The sequence below is a fragment of the Sceloporus occidentalis genome, unplaced genomic scaffold (assembly GCF_023333645.1).
Source record: "Sceloporus occidentalis isolate IW3139 unplaced genomic scaffold, rSceOcc1.0.p SCAF_4, whole genome shotgun sequence".
In the NCBI taxonomy this organism is placed as follows: domain Eukaryota; kingdom Metazoa; phylum Chordata; class Lepidosauria; order Squamata; family Phrynosomatidae; genus Sceloporus; species Sceloporus occidentalis.
Window position 1 is genome coordinate 147185893 of NW_028316984.1, and position 20087 is coordinate 147205979.

Genomic DNA, 20087 nt, shown 5'->3' on the forward strand with positions numbered 1-20087 from the left:
GGAGAAAGCATCAAAGCCTAAAAAGCCCAATGGGGCTCTTCTGTTTTTCACAATATAAGCCTTCGCCTCCTGCTTCCTTACCCATATGTGGATGGGCTGGTAGGCCCTTTGGCTCCCTTTGGTAAGAAAAGTAAAATGTTGTTGTTCCTTCCCTCCTTTGCCCACCCACACAGGTGTGTCTCCTTGGCAACAGGTTCCTTGGGCTCTAATTTTCCTCCAGCCTATTTTGATCTGCAACAAAATGCCAAGGCGATTAATTCTTGTTTGTAGGAAAGGTGGGGGGATGGCTGTCTTTGAAGGGGAGAAATATGGAATATCAAGTTTCCCACAGGCAATGCACGTCATTGGACTTGCTGTGCTTTCAGCTATTCACTATGGGGCCTGACGACATCAGAGAGCTTGGCTCCCACCCCTAGTGGACATGTGCTAGGTGTTCATGCATTGCTGGCTTTGTTTTGAGAACAACCCATCTCCCCCATTTTTTGTTTGTGTGCTACAGTCTTAAACACGGAAGGAAAACTAGCATTCAGCTCTTACAGCACAAGCTGAAACAGTAAATGGTGAGGCTGCAAGCAGTACTAGCAAACAATGCCTTCCTTGGAGAACATTGTTCTTACTTGTACACTTGATGCTCATTATGCACGCTGTGCTGCTGAACTCACTGTACTTAAGGGACTAACTAACTGCATGGGAAGACAACACACAATTATGTAGCATAACTCTGTAGTGTACCTGAATGGTAAAGCACCTGAGCTATGAACCAAGACATTCATGGTTTGTATCTCATCTCAGCTAGCACTTGTGATGATGCTTGTGTCAACCAGTTCTCTCACAGCCTCAACATTCCTGTCTGTGGTTTGAGTATAATTTACTGGCCTTTCTTAGTGGAATCCCCCTTAGGGTTCCTATGAGACAGTTTTACCCCAACCTGGGGGAAATGTTCAGAGATGTTTCAGCCTACAACTCACCTCAGCCCTTTTTCACATCAGTGGGATAGTTACCCAGGTCTCAGTTATAATCGGAAATTTAAAGGAGCTATCTAAGGTGCTGAATGCTAACTCCAAGATGGATCCTACACCTCAGATGCTTCCTTTAAATTCCACACAAAAACGTGGAACAGATTCATCAATCCACTGACATGGAAACCATCACCTGCCAGGAACAGATAAGTCTCCATCCCACACCATCCCTTCTGTGACTTACCCGTCCAAATAATGATCACAGCATAAACATAAACTGCAGGAAATTTTAGTAAATTTCATTTACTAAGTGTGTATGTCTGTACTGTGAATGTGAACATAGACAGAGGAAATATGGCCTCTTTATAAAAGCATTTTTATTTCGGTTGATCTTTTATAATGCTGTTATCTCTTGTTTGATACTGTTTTGTTGTGTTCTCTTGTTTCATTAATTTTTAATTTATTGTGTTACTGTTTTAGTGCTCTGTTTTAGTTTTGATATCTGCTATTACACCTATGAATAGTGGCACATACATATTTAACATTAGTTAAATTAAAAGCTAAGCAGAAAACCTAAAGATTATCATCATCATCATCATCATCATCACCACCACCACAGACTTTCTTTCTACCCACCCGCTTTACTACAATATATTTAAAAATGTTGTTGTGTGCCTTCAAGTCATTTCCGACGTATGGTGATTCTCAGGTGAACCTGTCATGGGGCTTTCTTGGCAAGATTTGTTCAGAGGGGGTTCAACTTTGTCTTCCTCTGAGGCTGACAGAATGTGACTTGCTCAAGGTCACCCAGTGGGTTTCTATGGCTGAGCAGAAATTTGAACTCTGGTCTCCAGAGGCATAGTCCAATGCTCAAACCCCTACACAACACTGGCTCCCAGTTAAAACCATACAAAGGATCCATACCAATACAGAACTATTGATAATATTAAAACACTGTTTTTCAAGCATGTATATCCTTTGTTGTTGTTACATGCTTTCAAGTCAATTCTGACTTATGGCAATCCCATCAGAGGGTTTGCTTGGCTAGATTTATTCAGAGGGGGCTTGCCATAGACTTCCTCTAAGGCTGAGAGAGTGTAACTTGCTCAAGGTCATCCAGTAGGTCCCTATTACTGAATGGGGATTGAAACTCTGGCCTCTTGGAACCCTAGTCCAACATTCAAAGCTCTTACCCCATCCTGGCTCTCTTATATATGCTACATTTTGCGCTTCATATTTTCTGGCTAGTTTACACTAGTTTACCAATTATCTTGAAATTACAACAATGTCCAGTTTCAAAAAATCAAATTGTTTAAGATGCAAGAAATTCAATATAACAAAAAATAGCAGCAAATATAAAAAATATTGCAAATAACAGTAGTGAGTACATCAGAAAGACGAGAACTTGACAGCAACATAGCCTAGATTTCTATCATTCAATGTTTGGATATATTTTTAGAAAAACTTTCCTTAACAAGCTTGAGGCACATTTCTCAAGTGTTGAGGAAACACTGATGAGAAGAATCTTGCACTGATGAGAATCTTCACAGTTTGGGATCTAGAATAATAGAGTTGGAAGAGACCTCAAGGGCCATCCAGTCCAATGCCCTGCCATGCAGAAAGACACAATCACTGTACTCCCAACAGATGGCCATCTAGCCCTTGTTTAAAAAACCTCAAGGAAGGAGGCTCCAAAGCAGCTCAATCTGGCTTTCTGGGCTTCCTCTCTTGGGTCTCTGTCAGGCTACATCTTTGCCTGGTGAATTTCTCAGTCTTGCTGGGCACCAAAAACACAAGAAAAGACTACAGGGGAGCAGAGTACCCAGAGCAGGATATCCAAACCAAAGCAGAAATTAAAGGCCCAACAGATTTGCAAAAGATTTGGGAGAAGGCAATCTTTCAATACAGTATATGCACCTATCTTGGCAAATTGGGGTGGGCAACATTTGGCCTTTCAGATGTTTTTTGTGAAACGACTCCAATAATTCCTCACTGTTGACTGTATTGGCTAGAGCAGATGGGAGAGTAAAGACGAAACTTTCCTTTGGCCTCTAGTTCCCTTTGGCTTGGGGATGCTGAGAGCTGTAGTTCCAAAAAGTAACGTTTCCAAATTCTGTGGGCATTGCATTCTAACAACATCTGGAAGACCACATGTTGCCCATGTTCATTTTGAACCCTGAAGAGAAACAGCCAGTGATGTAGCATTTCTTACCGACTCTAAAGCGTATGCTTTGTCAGTGATCCAGTGATGCTTTTTTCATAATATGATTCATATTTATTTGATAAGCACATAATGGCATGTATGCCTAAAGCAGTTTGCTTTGCCAGACTGAAAAGTAAAAGTCACACTAGGATAAGGGGAAAGGATGGATAAGGAGATTAATTGTTTAAAGAATCATAGCAAAAATAATAAAGAGAAGTATCTAAGGCTTTTCTAGGGCCCATTCACATTACAAAAAAAATCGGTTCTGAAACCGATTCAATCACGTCAAGTTCCTACTCACCCCGAATCTCACACAAGCGAATCCGGGGCTTGCACACCCGTTCCGTGTTAAATGGCCCCTAGCGCGGTGTTTTTGAAATCGGCGCAAATACTGTTTCTTTTGGAAAACCCCGGGTCCTGGGAATGAGAACTTGGCCTCGATCACGATCGAGGCAAATTGAGGGAGGGATTTAGGTCAGAGGGTGGGCAAAGGGCAAGGCATTTCCTCCCCTCATCGGAGGGGAGGGGGAGGAGGAAAGAGCCCTGGGAAGAAGAGAGCAAGGGAAGGCATTCTTTAGGAGCCTCTTTTCCCTGCATCCTCTGCCCAAAGCCCTCTTTTCCCTGCATCCCCTGCCCAAAGCCCTCTTTTCCCTGCATCCTCTGCCCAAAGCCCTCTTTTCCCTGCATCCCCTGCCCAAAGCCCTCTTTTCCCTGCATCCCCTGCCCAAAGCCCTCTTTTCCCTGCATCCTCTGCCCAAAGCCCTCTTTTCCCTGCATCCCCTGCCCAAAGCCCTCTTTTCCCTGCATCCCCTGCCCAAAGCCCTCTTTTCCCTGCATCCCCTGCCCAAAGCCCTCTTTTCCCTGCATCCTCTGCCCAAAGCCCTCTGTCACTGGGCATTCCTTCCCTTGCAGGAGGAAAAAATTCAGGTCACGAACGGAGCTCATGTCAGGCAACCCCACCCCCCCTTTTCAAATTCAAACAATTTTTTTTGAGCAAATACGCGCATTGAATACATTATGTTTGTATTCCAGAGGCAGATGGAGCTGGGCTTGCACTTTATATCCTTGGATCTCCTTGCCTTCTGCAGAGGGGGAAGCTACAAATGTTGCAAACAATCAATGTTACATTTTTAACAATTTTTTTGGAGCAAATATGCGCATGGTTTGTCTTCTTGAGCAGATACAGCAAGGGAAGCAAAGGGAAAGCTAATGTTGCTTTTAAAAGCATTAAAAAAAATGCATGGCAATCCCATCCTTTGCCTGGGACAGGGGCAGATCTGACCCCAAAGCCCACAGGTTTATAAAAAAAGAGAGAGAGAGAGAGGCATCTCTCTCCCTGCTTCAGCCGCTGAAACCCCTGTGCCTGGCTCTTTAAAAAGGGAGGACACTTTCCACGATGCCCTGCAAACGTCACCATGACGATAGCTTGATTGGCAGCAGCCACCTCGCCAGCAGACACAGAATGCATTCGATTTCTATTTGCAGGTCAAAATGCATTCGATTTCAAATTTGTAGTGGGCACTTGCTAACGGAGCGATTCGGGGGAGGGGCATCCGGATCAGCCCAGTTCCTTCCAGGTCTTTTAGACCAGTATGAATGGGGCTCTAGAGTGAACCACAAACCATAGATTAAAACCCATCTCTTTTTCCGCTCAGATGCAGGCTGGCCAGCTTTGAACATCCAGAAGTGTCTTTCTTAGGAAATGGGGATGCTTTGCTGAGATACACAAGCCCACATTACAGATGCTCATAAAGACCACAGGTTTCTCAAAAGTGGCTTCATGCAGTCATGAAAGGTTTTTTATGTGATCTCTGCAGGTTCTGTGTCTTCCAGAACCACTGGCCTTCTAGTTGTTCAGGACAACATCTCATACAGTTCCATACTGGTTGGGGATTTTGGGAACTGAAGTTCAAAACATCTGGAAAGGATATGATTTATATATCTGTGACTATACCTATAACCAGCAGGTATGTTTTCTGGCCACAAATAAAGCAGAGCAATGGTACATAGTGGCTTCTTGACTAACATTTTGGTGGAGCCTGTGCAAGCTCAGCAATGTTACATGCTAACTAGCATTGCCTCTCCTTTTGCAGACAGGGTCATTGCAGCTGAGTGGAGAAGGAATTGAATTTTGAACTGGAAAGCCATTCAGCCAACTCCACCCATGGGATGACCACAACATAAGGAAATGAATCATAGCTCAGCCTCTGTGCACTTGAAAGGTGGAGTGCTAATTTTAATTAGCTACTTTTTGTTTTAATTAGGAGAGAGGGAAATCTCCTCAGAAGAGTCCAGGGGACAAGGGTTGCATGCTGACTGGAAGAGAGCGATCAGAATACATGCGATGGAAGAAGGAACGAGATCAGATTGACCTTGAGCGGCTGGCTCGCCACAAGAATGCAAGGGGAGAATGGCGGCGGGCTTGGGATGTTGAAAAATCAGAGCGCATGTAAGTAATTTCTACATCCAACACAACATGCGGTAGGCTTCACAAAGATGTCAAGGATAGAAATAATATCCAAGTGGGAACTGGATAGTTGGATTGGAAGCAATATCTCTAATAACACTCTTGGGCTGTGTTATGTGTGGCTTCAGATTGCAAGAGAAAGAAGATAATATATCATTGTGTCTCTGTCTCAATAGATGACTCAAATTCAGTGACCCACAGGTGGGAAAAGGAAGGAGGCACCTGAAGATGTTGAGGAAAGAATTCCTTTGAAAGGAAGACACCACAAATTATTTTCATCCTAGAAAAAAAACCAAAAACCAAAAAAAAGAACCCACTATTTATTTATCATTTAACGTATTTATAACTTACTTTTCAGCCACAGAGACTATCAGAGCAGCTAACAACTGGTTCATTTGACAGTTGTAAAGTGTAGATAGATTTGTAGGTGTTCTACCCTCCATTACTGAATGAACTTCGGGCTTCTCAAAATTATTCTGATGAGGTATATGACGTATGCTGCTCTTGATAGCCCAGTGGCAACCCAGAATGTTGAGTGAGGATTTTGCCTAGAATCAGAATGCTGAGTGAGGACTGATTGACTTCACCGATTGATGACAGTAATACTTGTGAAAGTGATTGTCCATAGTTTCAGAGCAGTTTCTGAAAAACCATATTTAAAATATAGTTCACAACTGCACAGTATTTTTCATGGCCAATGCTGTTGATGGCTTTTAAAAAGTAACTTTATTGAGGTTCATAATAGCTAAAGAGAATCTGTTTGTTCAAGGCAGCATACCTCTGAAAGTCAGGTAGAGGGTGGTTTCCTTTGGTCCTTGTTTGCTCATTTTCCAGAAGCATCTGGTTTGTCACTACTGGAAAATCAAGACGTCTCCAGCCTTGAGTTCCCTGACCTTTGGCCGTGGTTGGTAGCTGACCATGGGAGCACAGACATGGGAACCACTGAACTAGATAGAGCCTAGTCTGACCTAGTGGGGCTTTTCCTATGTTTTTACAAAAAAAAATTGGCCTGCTCAGCTTTTTCAAGGTGGGAACACTGAAGAGGTAGGACAGTTTATTATTTAAGATAAACAAGGTGACTTTAAAAAAAAAGGTTAATCCATTGTTTGCTAAGGGCCAATTCATAGTCATTTTTTCAGTGTTAATGTTAACATGAGCAGATTTTTCAGGAGATTTGTTCACTGAATTTTGTACTTGAAATAGTCTTGCTTTTACATCTGCAGGTTTGAGGATACTAAGGATGGGGAACCAATCTTGGAGGGTCCACACAGCAAGAAAGGTCAGGAAAGAGATCTGATGCTTTATTGACCCCAAATATGTTGCCATCTGTTCTTGGGTATCTTTTTTTTTGCCTGTTCTCAGACGTTCATGTCTCTGCCAGTGACTGAATTGAAAGATATTTCTTAAAGCTCATCCAGACAAGCCAAAATCCTTGGGATTTGGCAAGAGTTGTATAGTATCTGTATTTATTAGGATTTCTAAAATAAAAACAATAGTGCCATGCATATGATATATGTCCGGTCCCAGTCAATTTCTCATGAAATTGGTTAGCTGCAACTTTTAAAACCCAGGTCAGAGGGTAGGGTGGTTTTTCTCTCTGTCCCGGGAGATTCTGAAACAGAGAGTATCCATTGTGTTGGTTCCTTCTGTAATTCTGGGCAGTCCCCTTTGTCAAACATTCCCTAATTATAATTCTAGTTACCAGGTTAAATATTTTCTGTGTGCTGCACTGCATTCACTACTTCTTCTTCTTCTTCTTCTTCTTCTTCTTCTTCTTCTTCTTCTTCTTCTTCTTCCTTTCTACAAATACAGTGCTAAAGTGATATAGTGCTTTATATCTATGGCATTTCCCCATTATATATATATATATATATATATATATATATATATATTAAAAATTAATGTACCAGACTGGAAATGAAGATACTAGAGGAAAAGCATGGTAGTGAGTTTATAAAGGGGATGATGGGAAGAGAAGGAAATCCCACGGTCCCACCTACGCCACAGTTAACTACATCTAAAATGGGTGTGGAGGAGACTGGACAAAAAGCTGGTATATTTAGGGCATGACTGGATGTGGGAAATGGGACATGGAAGCAGGAAGAACTGTTGCAAGTTGTGAAATCCACAAATAAAATAGTTTGTCATTTACCTGAACTAATAGCCCATCTGGATGAGCCTTCATATAACTTTATTTTTAAAAAGACATCCAAAATAGATGTGTCTGAAACAGGCAGTGGAAGCAATTGGTTACAGATAACCAGTTCTTTGTAATTAATTCCTTTCTTTAACAATGAAACATATATTACATTACAATTGTAATTAAAGAGGGATAATAATTTGTTGTATGATTGCAAATTTTTAGTTTATTTTTCAGTTATGAGGGGCTGTATCCGCACTGCAGAAATAATACAGTTTGAAACACTTTAACTGCCATGGCTAATGCTATGGAAACCTGGGAATTGTAGTTTGTTGTGGCATCAGAGCTCTCTGACAGAGAAGGCTAAATGTCTCACAAAACTACAGTTCCCGGAATTCCATAGCATTGAGCCATGGCAGTAAAAATGACATCAACTTGGATTATTTCTGTGGTCCGAATGCAGCCAGGATGTGGCTCACTAAATGTGCAGGAAAAATATCACATGGTTCAAGTGCTGGTACATCTTATGCTTCATGCATCTGCTTTGTGCTCTGTTGTAGGTGTTGGGGTGATGATGAGGTGGACACCAGGAAACATGCATTGTACCACTGGCCACCTGCACTCAGATAGGGGTCTCCCCCTCCCTACAATAGTTCTTTGTAACTTTTTGAGTTATGTCTGGAAAGTAGAAAAGTATAAGGTTACTTTTTAAAAATGTTAACTATAAAAGTAAAAATAGTTTGAGGTCTTTAAACTGTAACTGTAATTAATTACTTTAAAAATAACTTTCCAAGGTCAGGTTTACAGAAATATGTGTTTTATCATTTGCAAGGCCCCTTTTCATGTTTTCGTGTCTCAATACAGTGGATCCTTGCCTTACGCGGGAGATCCATTCCGGACACCACCACCCCACATAAGGCAAATACTGCATATGGTGGAGCCTCATTAAAAACAATGGGGCTCGTGCCTGTGGTGCAGCATGGCGCACACGCCATGGGTATATGCACCATTGCTTCTTCTGGCACATGCGGAAAGCTGCATATGGCTCACCCACATATGACGCGGGAGCACTGCATACTGGTTTGTGTGTGTGTTTTACTAAAACGTGTCCATGTCTTTACACTGTAAGGTGAGACAAAACCTTTATATTGATGTGTATGCTTCCAAAAGCAGTTGCTAAGCCAAGCCTATTTTTGCCTGTTTGTACAGAAAAAGCATAGGTAGGAAGGTATGAAGAAAAAAAATTATTTCAGAATACGATAATATGCTCTGTGTAGAAAAACAATAGCTCTAAATTTGAGTCATACTGTCCTTGGTTTCTTCCCCCCCCCCCCATGTTGTTTCAGGGTAGAATCATAGATTCATAGCATTGGAAGAGGGCCAACCAATCCATCCCACTGCTATGTAGGAACTCACAATCAAAGCATTCCTGACAGATGGCCATCCAGCCTCTGTTTAAAAACCTCCAAAGAAGGAGACTCCGCCACACTCCAAAGGAGTGTGTTCCACTTTCATACAGCTCTTACTGTCAGGACATTGTTCCTAATGTTGAGGTAGAATCTCAAGAGTAAAAGGGAGCTCTAAGCAGAGTTAACATTCAATTAAAATTATCATTTGTACTCTGTGCTCTTAAAAAAAGAGCATAACTAATTTAATTTGGCTTTCATTTGCACTATAATGAATTCTTGTTACTTGTATGATATTCTTGCGAATTCCATCTTTGAACTCTGCTGCCTCAACAAAAAGGACAACCCAATTGTACATATTGAAAAACATGAAATCAGTTTCCATAATAAAAGAATCAGTCTTAGACGACCTGACCTATAAAAATTTGAAAAGTCTGTTATTTAGGACCTTATCGCACTAGCGAAATCCTGCTCAGAAACGGGATTTGAAGTAGATTTAAATTACAAAACCCCCACAAATGCAGGAAGTTTTTCACATGACATTCCTGCAAACGTGAAATAATATGAAAATAAAGCAAATTATAAAAGGGACAAAAACCACAGCTTTTTACTTTCAGAACTTCATGAAAGTAAAAAGCTGCAGTTTTTGTCCCTTTTATGTTCGCTTTATTTTCACGTTATTTCATGTTTGCAGGAACGCCATGTGAAAAATGTGCAGGTTTTTTCTAATTTAAATCTACTTTAAATCCTGTTTCTGAGAGGGATTTTGCTATTGAGATAAGGTCCTTAGAAAACATACTAAAGACATAAAGTGCACCTATGTCACAGAGCTAGCCTATATGTGTAAAATACTCCTTGTTCCAGTCAAATAGAATGTGATCTGGCCACATAAAATTTTCAGGAATTTGGGCTTTTTGCACCCCTGCCTCCCCCCAAAAATGAACCTCCTTAAACTCCACAGAAAAAAGTTTTGTGGTTTTTACCAAAGTTTCCATTGAAATCCAGAAAAATGCACATCATTGCATGTGTGGCCATCCATCTACTTCACATACATTCAGATGACTGCAATTTTTAGCAGAGGGAGGATGAACAGTGCATCACTAGGGAGGTGTGTGGGATGTGGATCACACCAGGTGACACCTCAGAAGAGGGGTGACACCTGGTGGGTTCCTCCACCCTCTGCACCTCTCCTGACTTTGCCATAGTGGCAGAGGCCTCCTCAAGAGGAGGCTTTTACCACTGCAGCAAAGAAAAGGGCCAAGTATACCCTTTTGACTGCCATCTCCCTGGCAGTCCCCCCCAATATCAGGTGACACCAGGGTTAGTGATGCCACTGAGGGTGACTAGATGTGATGTGAATTTGTGCAGGAAAGTGAAGACAATTAAACATCAATGCAAATGTGTAAAGATGTGCACCAATTTGCATAGTACACTTACATGTAGACTAACCCCCAGAGTGGGACTCAATACAGCTCACAACAGGATCAATCAAAATCTTCAGTGCAATGTTAGAAACAATTAAAATAGTTTTAATTAAACAACATAAAATTGTTTGAAGAAATACAAAAGTTAATAATAAATAAATAAATAAATAAATAAATAAATAATCAATCACACCCTCCCCAATAAAAAAAGTCTCCCAGGTACAGTTATTTATTAAAAACCTTCTGAAACAAAAATATTTTTATCTACTGGTGAAAGGAAAGCAGTTGAAACTTCCACCTTGCACACCCTGAATATGATTGTGTTATACTCTTTCCATGGCTGCTACATCAGCTTCACTCTCACTATGCTTTGGCATAGCAAACTATTCATGGCACCAGAAAAGCCATGGGTCTATGGTTGGGTATATACCAGCCTTTCCTAAACTGGAGTTTCCAGGTGTCTTGAACTCCCACTCCCACCAGCCAGCATGGATGGGCTACAACTCCATCGTTGCTGGCTGGGGTATAATGATAATGGGAATTGTATATACTAATGCACAGAAAGGGTACCAGATAGGGGAAGAAAGCTAGTAGTGTGTGTGTGTGTGTGTGTGTGTGTGTGTGTGTGTTTCTTTGTGGTTTCAAATCAGGAAAACTGCTCTATGCTAGATCTGGAGGGTGAGTGTAGGAGGGGAATTTGTTGTCCTACTGTGTTTTGTGCTTTTTTTCCTATTTGAGGAGGAAGAAATGCTCGAAAGTCCCAACATCGATCCTTACCTTCTGAAGGAAAAGGTAAGTTGAACTCAACAAGAATGCAAAACCTAACTGTCCTTTCAGAGCAATGTCCAAAAATATTAAAGCAAAAAGGATGCTTTATCTTCAAGACCACATTTTTCCTGAGTTTTCTAGGTCTTTGTTGTGAGGGAACCATGATATATTCCCTATATATATATAAGGGATGTGGTGGCTTAGTGGTTAAAGATGCCAGTTCTGATGAGCGGAAGATCAGAAGGTTGGCAGTTTGAGGCCTGAGTGCTGCACAATGGGCTGAGCTCCTGTCACTTGTCCCAGCTTCTGCTAACCTTGCAGTTTGAAAGCATGGAAATGCAAGTAGATAAATAGGTACCACTTCTCAGTGGAAAGGTAACAGCGTTCAGTGCAGTTATTCAGGCCACATAACCACCAGAGCAGTCCTCGGACAACACTGGCTCTTTGATTTAGAAACAGAGATGAGCACCATCCCTACAGTTGGTTATGACTAGACATTTATGTCAAGGGACTACCTTTACCTTTATCTTTAAGGAACCATTTAGTTTTCACAAAATTTTAGCTACTAATTTGTTACTATGAGATCCTAAATGAGTTCTATAACAGATCAAGCACGAACTCTCCCTGGAAGCCAAGATGACTAAACTGAGGCTGTCATACTTCAGCCACATCATTAAAAGGGAGGATTCATTAGAAATGACAATAATGCTTTGAAAGTAGAAGGCAACAGAAAAAGAGGAAGACTACATATCAGGTGGATATATTCAATCAAGGAGGCTGCAGCTCTGAGCCTGCTGGACCTGAGCAGAGCGGTTGAGAAGAGGGTTGTCATGTTTGGTAGCTGAAGACATGACCACAGAATTGTGAAAATTAACTATTGCTTTGTTCTGGATTCTAAGACACACAAAACTACCCCACAAAGGTTGGAATCAACTCTGAGTTTCCCTAGGTTAAGCAACACTTAAGGTGACTTTGAAGTTTGCCCCTTCTCAATTCCTATCTCCTTGCCATCTCTGTGGAAAGGAAAGCACCATCATAAATAGTCATAAACAATTCAGTTTTCCTGTTTCAGTCACCTGCCCTCCCCCCATCTACCATTTCCTTTGATTCATCTTAATAACAATGAATGAGAGGCCTCCATGAGCTTCACTCATGAACAGCTTTACTTCAGACTTGAAAATTCAGGGTTATGGTTTCTTAATTGAATCTATCTATCTGTAATGTAGTTTCTCTCTACATTATCCTTACATCATTCTCTATATTATCATATTTTACAATGATCAGTGTCAATTTTACAATGGAGCCCTGGTGGTGCTGTGGTTAAATGCCTGTACTGCAGTCACTCACTAAACACCATAAGGTTGAGAATTCAATACCAGCAAATGGGCTCAAGCTTGACTCAGGCTTGCATCCTTCCGAGGTCACAAAATGAGTACCCAGACTGTTGAAGGAAAATAGCTTACAGTTGTAAACCTCTTAGACACTGCTAGTTCAGTATGAAGTGGTATATAAATGAAGCTGGAGTTTTTGTGTGTGTGTGTCATTTTGGCTTCTAGTGGGAGTTTAAGTTTGACCCATATTATTTGTCTTTCTCACACTCCATTTTGAAGCTCTCTGTTCCAGCACCACATCTGAAATGTGTTGATTCTCTTCCTATCAGCTTTCTTCACTGTTCTGCTTTCACAACTATATATAGAAATTGGAAATACTATGGCATGGATGATTTTGATTTTGGTATTTAATGATATAAATGCAGATATGTTTTGGGTTTCCTTTTTAACTGCATATATTACTCTTGCTTCTTGGGAGGTGGTCTGTGACATTGCTGCTTGATGGAGATCTTTAAGACACTGACATAAAGGAAGAGTGATGAGTTTCTCTCTGCAAAAAAATTTATCTGTTCTATAAGTCTTTCCCAGTTGGGGGGCATAGCTGGGCTACCAGCCAAAGAGAAAACTGATGAGCACCACAGCAGAAACCATAGATGTTAGGAGGCATGCTGGGAATGGCACCATAGGAGAGACTGTGTGGGCATGTTCTGAGGATTATAGTTACAAGAAAAAAGTATTTAAAAAGCTATACTACCAGAAAATGTTTTGGGCTTAGTAGAGGAAGGTGACAACGCAAGAAGGCTGCACCACTTGGGCTTTATGCTGAGAAGTGTAGAGGTGCTGTAAGCTATGCTTCAAAGCAAGGAGCTGGCCAAACCACCTCTGAAAAGTTCTTGCCTAAGAAAACACCATGAAATTCATGGGACCACCATAGATTGGCTGACACACACACACTACAGAGAAATGCCACAAAATAATTTTTGGGTAACTAAAGACATTGCCAAGTCACATATCTCAGTCAGTACAAAAAGGACTGAAAAACAATTGTACATACTTTGACACTTGAAATTTGTTCATGATACGTACTGTATATCTAACCATTTCTCCCAACATGGTAGTCATGGGAGGTTTAGGCAGACTCTTTTCCAATGTGCAGGCTAAATCCTATTCAGATTCAGCAAGGTTGCTGTAGCACAGCATTCCGCAACCTGGTATTTTTGGACTTTGATTCCCATTAACCCCAGGCAATGATCAGGATCCTGGGAATTACAATTCAAAACATCTGGAGGAGATCAGATTGGGTAAGGCTGATGCAGCCTATGCCTTCAGGCCATGCAGACTGTCACCATTCATCTTCCTCAGTACAAGTCCCTGATGGCTTGCTAATTACACTTTGACTCAGCCTGGCATCCTTCTGAGGTCGCTAAAATGAGTATCCAGCTTGTTGCGGGCAATTAGCATAGACGTTGTAAACCGCTTAGAGACTGTATGAAGCAGTGTAGAAATGTAGCTGATATTTCTATTTCTATAAAGAGCAAGGGGTGGAAAAACAGCCATGGGAGCTGCATTCATTTCTAGGGCTGCACTTTGCTCACTCAGCCATAAATTAAAGCTGAAGCGGAACTGCCACTTGAATCTTAGATACTGGTGATTGGGTGACTTATTTCCTTACATCCAGAACAATAGGACACAGTAGGGAATGGCAAACCCCTCTGAAGAAACTTGATCAGAAAACCTGCTATAGGGTCATCATAAGTCAGAAATGACTTGAAGGCATACAACACACACACACACACACACACACACACACACACACACGGAATGAAAACAAGTTATGTGGCATACACTGTTTTGTTTTCCAACATTGGAAAATAGCCAGTAAGCATAGGAAGAACATGGAGAGGAGTGCTGCTGCATCTCCCAGCCATCTCTCCTTCCTGAGCCTGTTGTCTCACTGTGCCTAATGGTAGGACTGGGTTATCATCTAGCTCTGTGTATGGCATCTTTTTCAGGTGGAGGACAACACAGACGGAGCACCAGTGAGTCTGCTTCCAGAACATTGCCAGTCATGAGCAGTAAAGCCAGAGGGAAGGACAGACTGACTGGCAGAGCCAGAAGGTAGGGAAACAGTTTTTAATGGAATTTCACTGCCTCTTGGATTTGTTTTTTGCCTCATTTGGGAAAGAAATTTCTGTCATGGAACAGAGTTTCAGGGTAGGAATAATTTGTCTTCATTATACATCATCTGCTTATTGACCCAGATTAATATTAAAATTGCATTTATTAATGAAAACACTACATTCTGATAACAGTTAAATCCCACACATCCTGACTTGCTTTCTCTTCTGAAAACAAGAGTATGGCAAGGAGAATTCCTGCTATTATTTCACGTGCTATAAAATAAAAAGATTTCACCACTAACCTAGCCCACTTGTGTTTCTAATGAAGAAAATAAGCAAAGAGGTGTATGTGTGTGTGGGGGGTGGGGTGGGGGGGGGAATCCTGCTTGTATCAGTAATCTGACATAACTGGAGTTCCCTCTGCCTCACTCACATGGGAATGTCCCTGCTTAACTCTGATTGATAATTAGAGGGGTTATTCAGACAGTGAAAATAATCCAGGTAGAATCTGGGTTGAATCCTTGTTGTTCACATGCATTCTGAGTGCATCCAATTAAGTTGGGGGGGAGGGCTGACAAAACCCCCACTTAACCCAAGATAATTGATGTTGGGTTTTTTTTCTGAGTTTTTCTAAAAGATTCATATTCTTGGCTGTGTGAATACCTAATGTGAATAGAGCTGGGATAAACCAGGATAAAACTCTGCATGGCTTGAATGTACTTCAGATACATTTGTATCATCTACTCCATCTTTATTTGAGTGCTGACACATGTGAGCAGCCAAACTTGCCAAGAGGTGCATAGAAGCAGTCCCATAGTGTGAATAACAAACCCAGAATGTGTGAGTGAGATTATTCACATAGTCATGCTAAAAACAACAACATGTGAATGACCCCAGAGATGACAGGGATATTCTCTGTGCAAACAGCAGGAATGTATGTCAGAAAAAGGAAGGCCAGGTCTTGGAGTGGAGCCATGCACCATGATATCATCCAGTCTGTTAGCATGGGCCCCAGTGGTTACTATACTGTGATTGTGGCAAAGTTCTGCCTGAATTCTACAGAACATCTATCCTTCTTTATATCTGCTGCCATCATCTCTTTCAGCACATGAACTGTTTGCTCTCAAAACTTTGAGTGATCATTGGTTCCATGGTTATTTAAACAGCAATCCTGAAAAAGATGTTGAGGCCAGAGGAGGTGATTTGGTGAATTCTCATTCCCTGTAATCAAAGTTATAGATGTATATAAGCTATGCATATGTTGTTTTTACCAATTTCTTTACTATATTAATGGAACTCCATTGACTATTTTTTAAAAAATGAAAACAATAATTTATTATGCTTCTAGAAGACATAGATGCTAGCTTAGTGGTAATGGATGTGCTTTCCATAAAGAAGTTTCCAACTTCAGCAATCACTATCTCTCAGTACATGATCAGCTAACAGCTGAAGGGAGGAACCACTACCAGGGACTTTGGAGAGATAATACCAGTCAGAGAAGGCAGTACTGGTCTAGATGAAGCTGTAGTCTGACTTAGTGAAAAGCAGTTTCATAGCATAAGATGCACTGTTTCTAGATAGCCCTACAGTGAGTTCAGTGTAGTGATTAGAGATTAGAATCATGCGCCCTCCAGATATTTTTGGACTGCAATTCCCAGCAGCCTTAACCAGTATAGCCAATGGAAAGGAATGTTGAACATTGTGCATCAATAACTCCCACATATGGGTTAGAGTGTTTATCTGGGACTTGAGAGAACCAAGTTAAGAACTGAAGCCATGAAACTAACCTTGGGTCAGCCATTGTCTCTTACCATAACAAATGTCACAGTGTTGATGTAAGACCAAAGTGAAGATGAGGAGAGCAATACATGGTATCTTGAACTCACATGACCAAAAATAGAACATATGTGTAACTGACTAAATAATAAATAATCAAATTAGCTTTAAAATAATAATAATAAGTCTGAAGCAAATGCAGTTAAATAACATTATTTTTCAACCTTTCCTCTCCTTTTAACATTTTTAGCTGCTGGACCACACTAGCATATCAATATGAATGGATAGTCTTCAAAATTCAGATGTGAAGTATAGTCTAAAACATCAAATCTCCTCTTTAAAATCCCCTTGACACATTGCCATCTGTTCACTGTGGTATTTAATATTAGATATGTCCTCAGGTGTACAGAAAACAACTGCAAACTATTACCACAGCCACAGCCAAGGAGGGAGGGTTCTCTGCAATTATGATAAGTCATCATTATGCGTGGGAAGTGGACTTCATTCCAGGAAAGAGTTGTTGTTGAATTTTTGTGGTCCTTAGATGTACTCCATGTACATATTTACTCATTTAAAATATTTCTGTGTCTGCAGAAGTTCTCTAAAAGAAATATTTTAATAGACAACACAAAACAATGAACTATAAAATGCATAAAATAGCATTGTATCTGAAATGAGCTTGCGAAAGCTACTATTTTTGACTCCAATTCTAGCCAGTGTGACCAGTGGTTATGCTGGTTGGGGGTTTCTCAGAGTCTAAAAAAGTCTTGAAGTAGATCCAGCAGTAAAGATCATGTTATAAAAGATGAGTTTGCATTAATAAAAAAGTGGCCTAAAAAATAAAGGTGAAAAAAATGTCAGAGAGGAAGTGATGTATAAATTGCAAGTCAAGGAACTCCCGAAAGTTGGGGCCTCCACAAAAAAGCCATCTTCTCTTGTGTCTGCCAGACCAACAGATGTTAGCAACATGCATGTTAGTCAAGTCTGGTTTTGATCATTTGTTGTTGTTGTGTGTTAGATTTTTTTTCAAATTTTATGGTTATGTTTTAGCTCATTTTTACAAATAAGCCTGTGTTTGTTACTTATGTCTTGTCTGTATTGCAAATGTATAACATTTGCTTCTTCAAGTAATTATTATCACACCTGCCAAAAACTGGGCCCCACCATACTTCTTTTCTCTCAAAGTGAACTTCCAGTCACTTCTGGTTTTGCCAGGAAGGAATAGCGCAGCCCACATGAGTTTGGAGATTGTATGAGTGAAGTTACAATCATAATATAACTCAGCTGTGCCTTTATTGGTGCAAGCAGGGATTAATTATTTGCAAGTAATTCATTATTTGGAACATGTTTGTTCTACATACTGCATGGAATGGGCACAGTGTCATCTTGTTCATCATCTGAGATAAAATATTTTTTCCCACCAGCCCTAAGTACAGTGGAATCTAGGTATCTGTTGGGGTTTGGTTCCATGACCCTTATGGATACCATGATCTGTGGATGCTCATCTCATTATGTACAATGGGGTAGTAAAATTCTGCCCCTCATATAAAATATCATAATCAAGGTTTGCTTTTTGGAATTTTTCAGTGGTGGGGAGGGAATATTTTCAAGGCATTTGAATCTGTGTTTGAATCCGTGGATGTAGAGGGCCAACTGTACTATCAAGAGATACAACCAAGGTTGTAGCACATCTCCAAGGGACAAAGTTTCCACTTCTCTGTGTGTACGAAACAGTAGAAGTCTACTGGAGTGTCAGCATGGTCAATGGGATCCTGGAATGGCCATCCAGTGTACTGGAGGAAAAGAGATCACTCTCACAGAGGCCTGAACTGATCACTTGCATAAGATTTTCAGAACTGAGATGAAGACTGCATGTTATTATTTCCATTAAGGGAACACTTGTAGCACTAGTATTTCAGATTGCCAACTCCTGTTTAAAGGAGAGGAGAGTATTGGCAGCAACCTCAATTTCTTCTGCCACCAAACTTTTTTTTAATGAGGTATATTTATTTGATAATTTATAATAACCCACCTATTTGCTGACACACATAAAGCAGCAGTAGGTGATATAAAAACTAATAACAGGATAGGAATAAATAATACCGGCCTGACAACAACAGTGATAAAACTATTTTAAAAATTAGTCATGACGCATATGTGGAACATCCCTATATTCCTGAATGTAGAAATTAAAAAAAAAAAACTATTATTGGTTTTAAAAAAGGAAGAAAAAACCTCCAGCTCTTTAATATGAAGAACAGTTTGCTTGTTAATGTACCTTTTTAATGGGATCAGCAAACCAGCTCTCGGTAATTTATAACAATGAAATTGATTTTCTAATCGAAAAAACAAGCTGCAATTCCCCTGAAATATGAGAGCTCCCCTTTGAAGTGCTGGCATATCTAAAAGACAAACTCAGCCCAAACCTGCAATAGGTCTCATTGAATTCAATCAAAACTACTACTAAGTAAATATGCATATGATTGCACAGTAATGTAGCATATTCTATGGCTAGGAAATGGAATTGTATGAACGAGGAAACCCCCAAGTAGGGGCTTGACCCCTCTGCTGAATCACTTATTAGTATTTGATAGTCTTAAGACACCCATTAGCTCTTAGCCTCAGGCCTCCACTCCCATCCCAATGGTATTTGGACACACCTGGTGGATCAGTTTCCTATCACCCCTGAAGACCTTCATGCAAATTCCAAAAGTCCTCCAGGAATCGGAGAGGCACATGCATGGAGTTGCAAGAGGGAGAATAATAATAATAATAATAATAATAATAATAATAATAATAAATTTTATTTATATACCGCCCTTCCATCAGATCAGGGCGGTTTACAGCAATTAAAACACAATACAATAATAAACAATTAAAAACATAGCATAATTACAGAAAACATAAAAACAAAAGGCCCCAGGTTAGCCAGTCCCGTTGCCAGTGCGGCGGAGGAGGCCTATAGGACCTTATTCAGGGAATGCGGTCCGGAACAGAAAGGTCTTTAGGTCCCGTCTGAATTGGGCCAGGGAGGTAGCTGAGCGGAGCTCTATGGGCAGCATGTTCCAAAGGGCCGGGGCGGCGATGGAAAATGTCCTCCTGGTAGTGGAGACCAGTCTCGCCCGGGGGATCCTAAGTAATTGCTGCCCAGATGTTCTGAGGGTGCGGGGCGGAGAGTATGGGGAGAGGCGGTCCTTCAGGTATCCTGGGCCCAAGCCATTTAGGGCTTTATAGGTCATCACCAACACCTTATATTGCGCCCGGAAGCGAATGGGCAGCCAATGGAGATCTTTTAATACCGGTGTTATATGGCTGGCCCTGGACGTACCAGTGACCAGCCTGGCTGCCATGTTCTGCACCATTTGAAGCTTCCGGGTTTGGTATAAGGGTTGCCCCATGTAGAGTACATTGCAGAAATCCAGTCTCGAGGTTACCAGGGCGTGTACCACAGTTTCAAGGTCCTTCTGGGCCAGGTATGGGCGCAGCTGGCGAA

At 40.9% G+C, this 20087-nt stretch overlaps 1 protein-coding gene across 8 annotated transcripts in view; it reads left to right on the forward strand.

Annotated features, from left to right (window-relative positions):
- CCDC9B (coiled-coil domain containing 9B) overlaps nt 1–20087 on the forward strand; it is a 107559-nt gene that overhangs the window by 53823 nt on the left and 33649 nt on the right. For all 8 annotated transcript variants that reach the window (XM_089521958.1, XM_089521957.1, XM_089521956.1 and 5 more), the window contains 4 exons: nt 5427–5611; nt 6853–6908; nt 11338–11391; nt 14711–14816. In XM_089521958.1, the coding sequence (XP_089378084.1) occupies nt 5427–5611; nt 6853–6908; nt 11338–11391; nt 14711–14816 (401 nt within the window). The remainder of the gene's footprint in view (nt 1–5426; nt 5612–6852; nt 6909–11337; nt 11392–14710; nt 14817–20087) is intronic.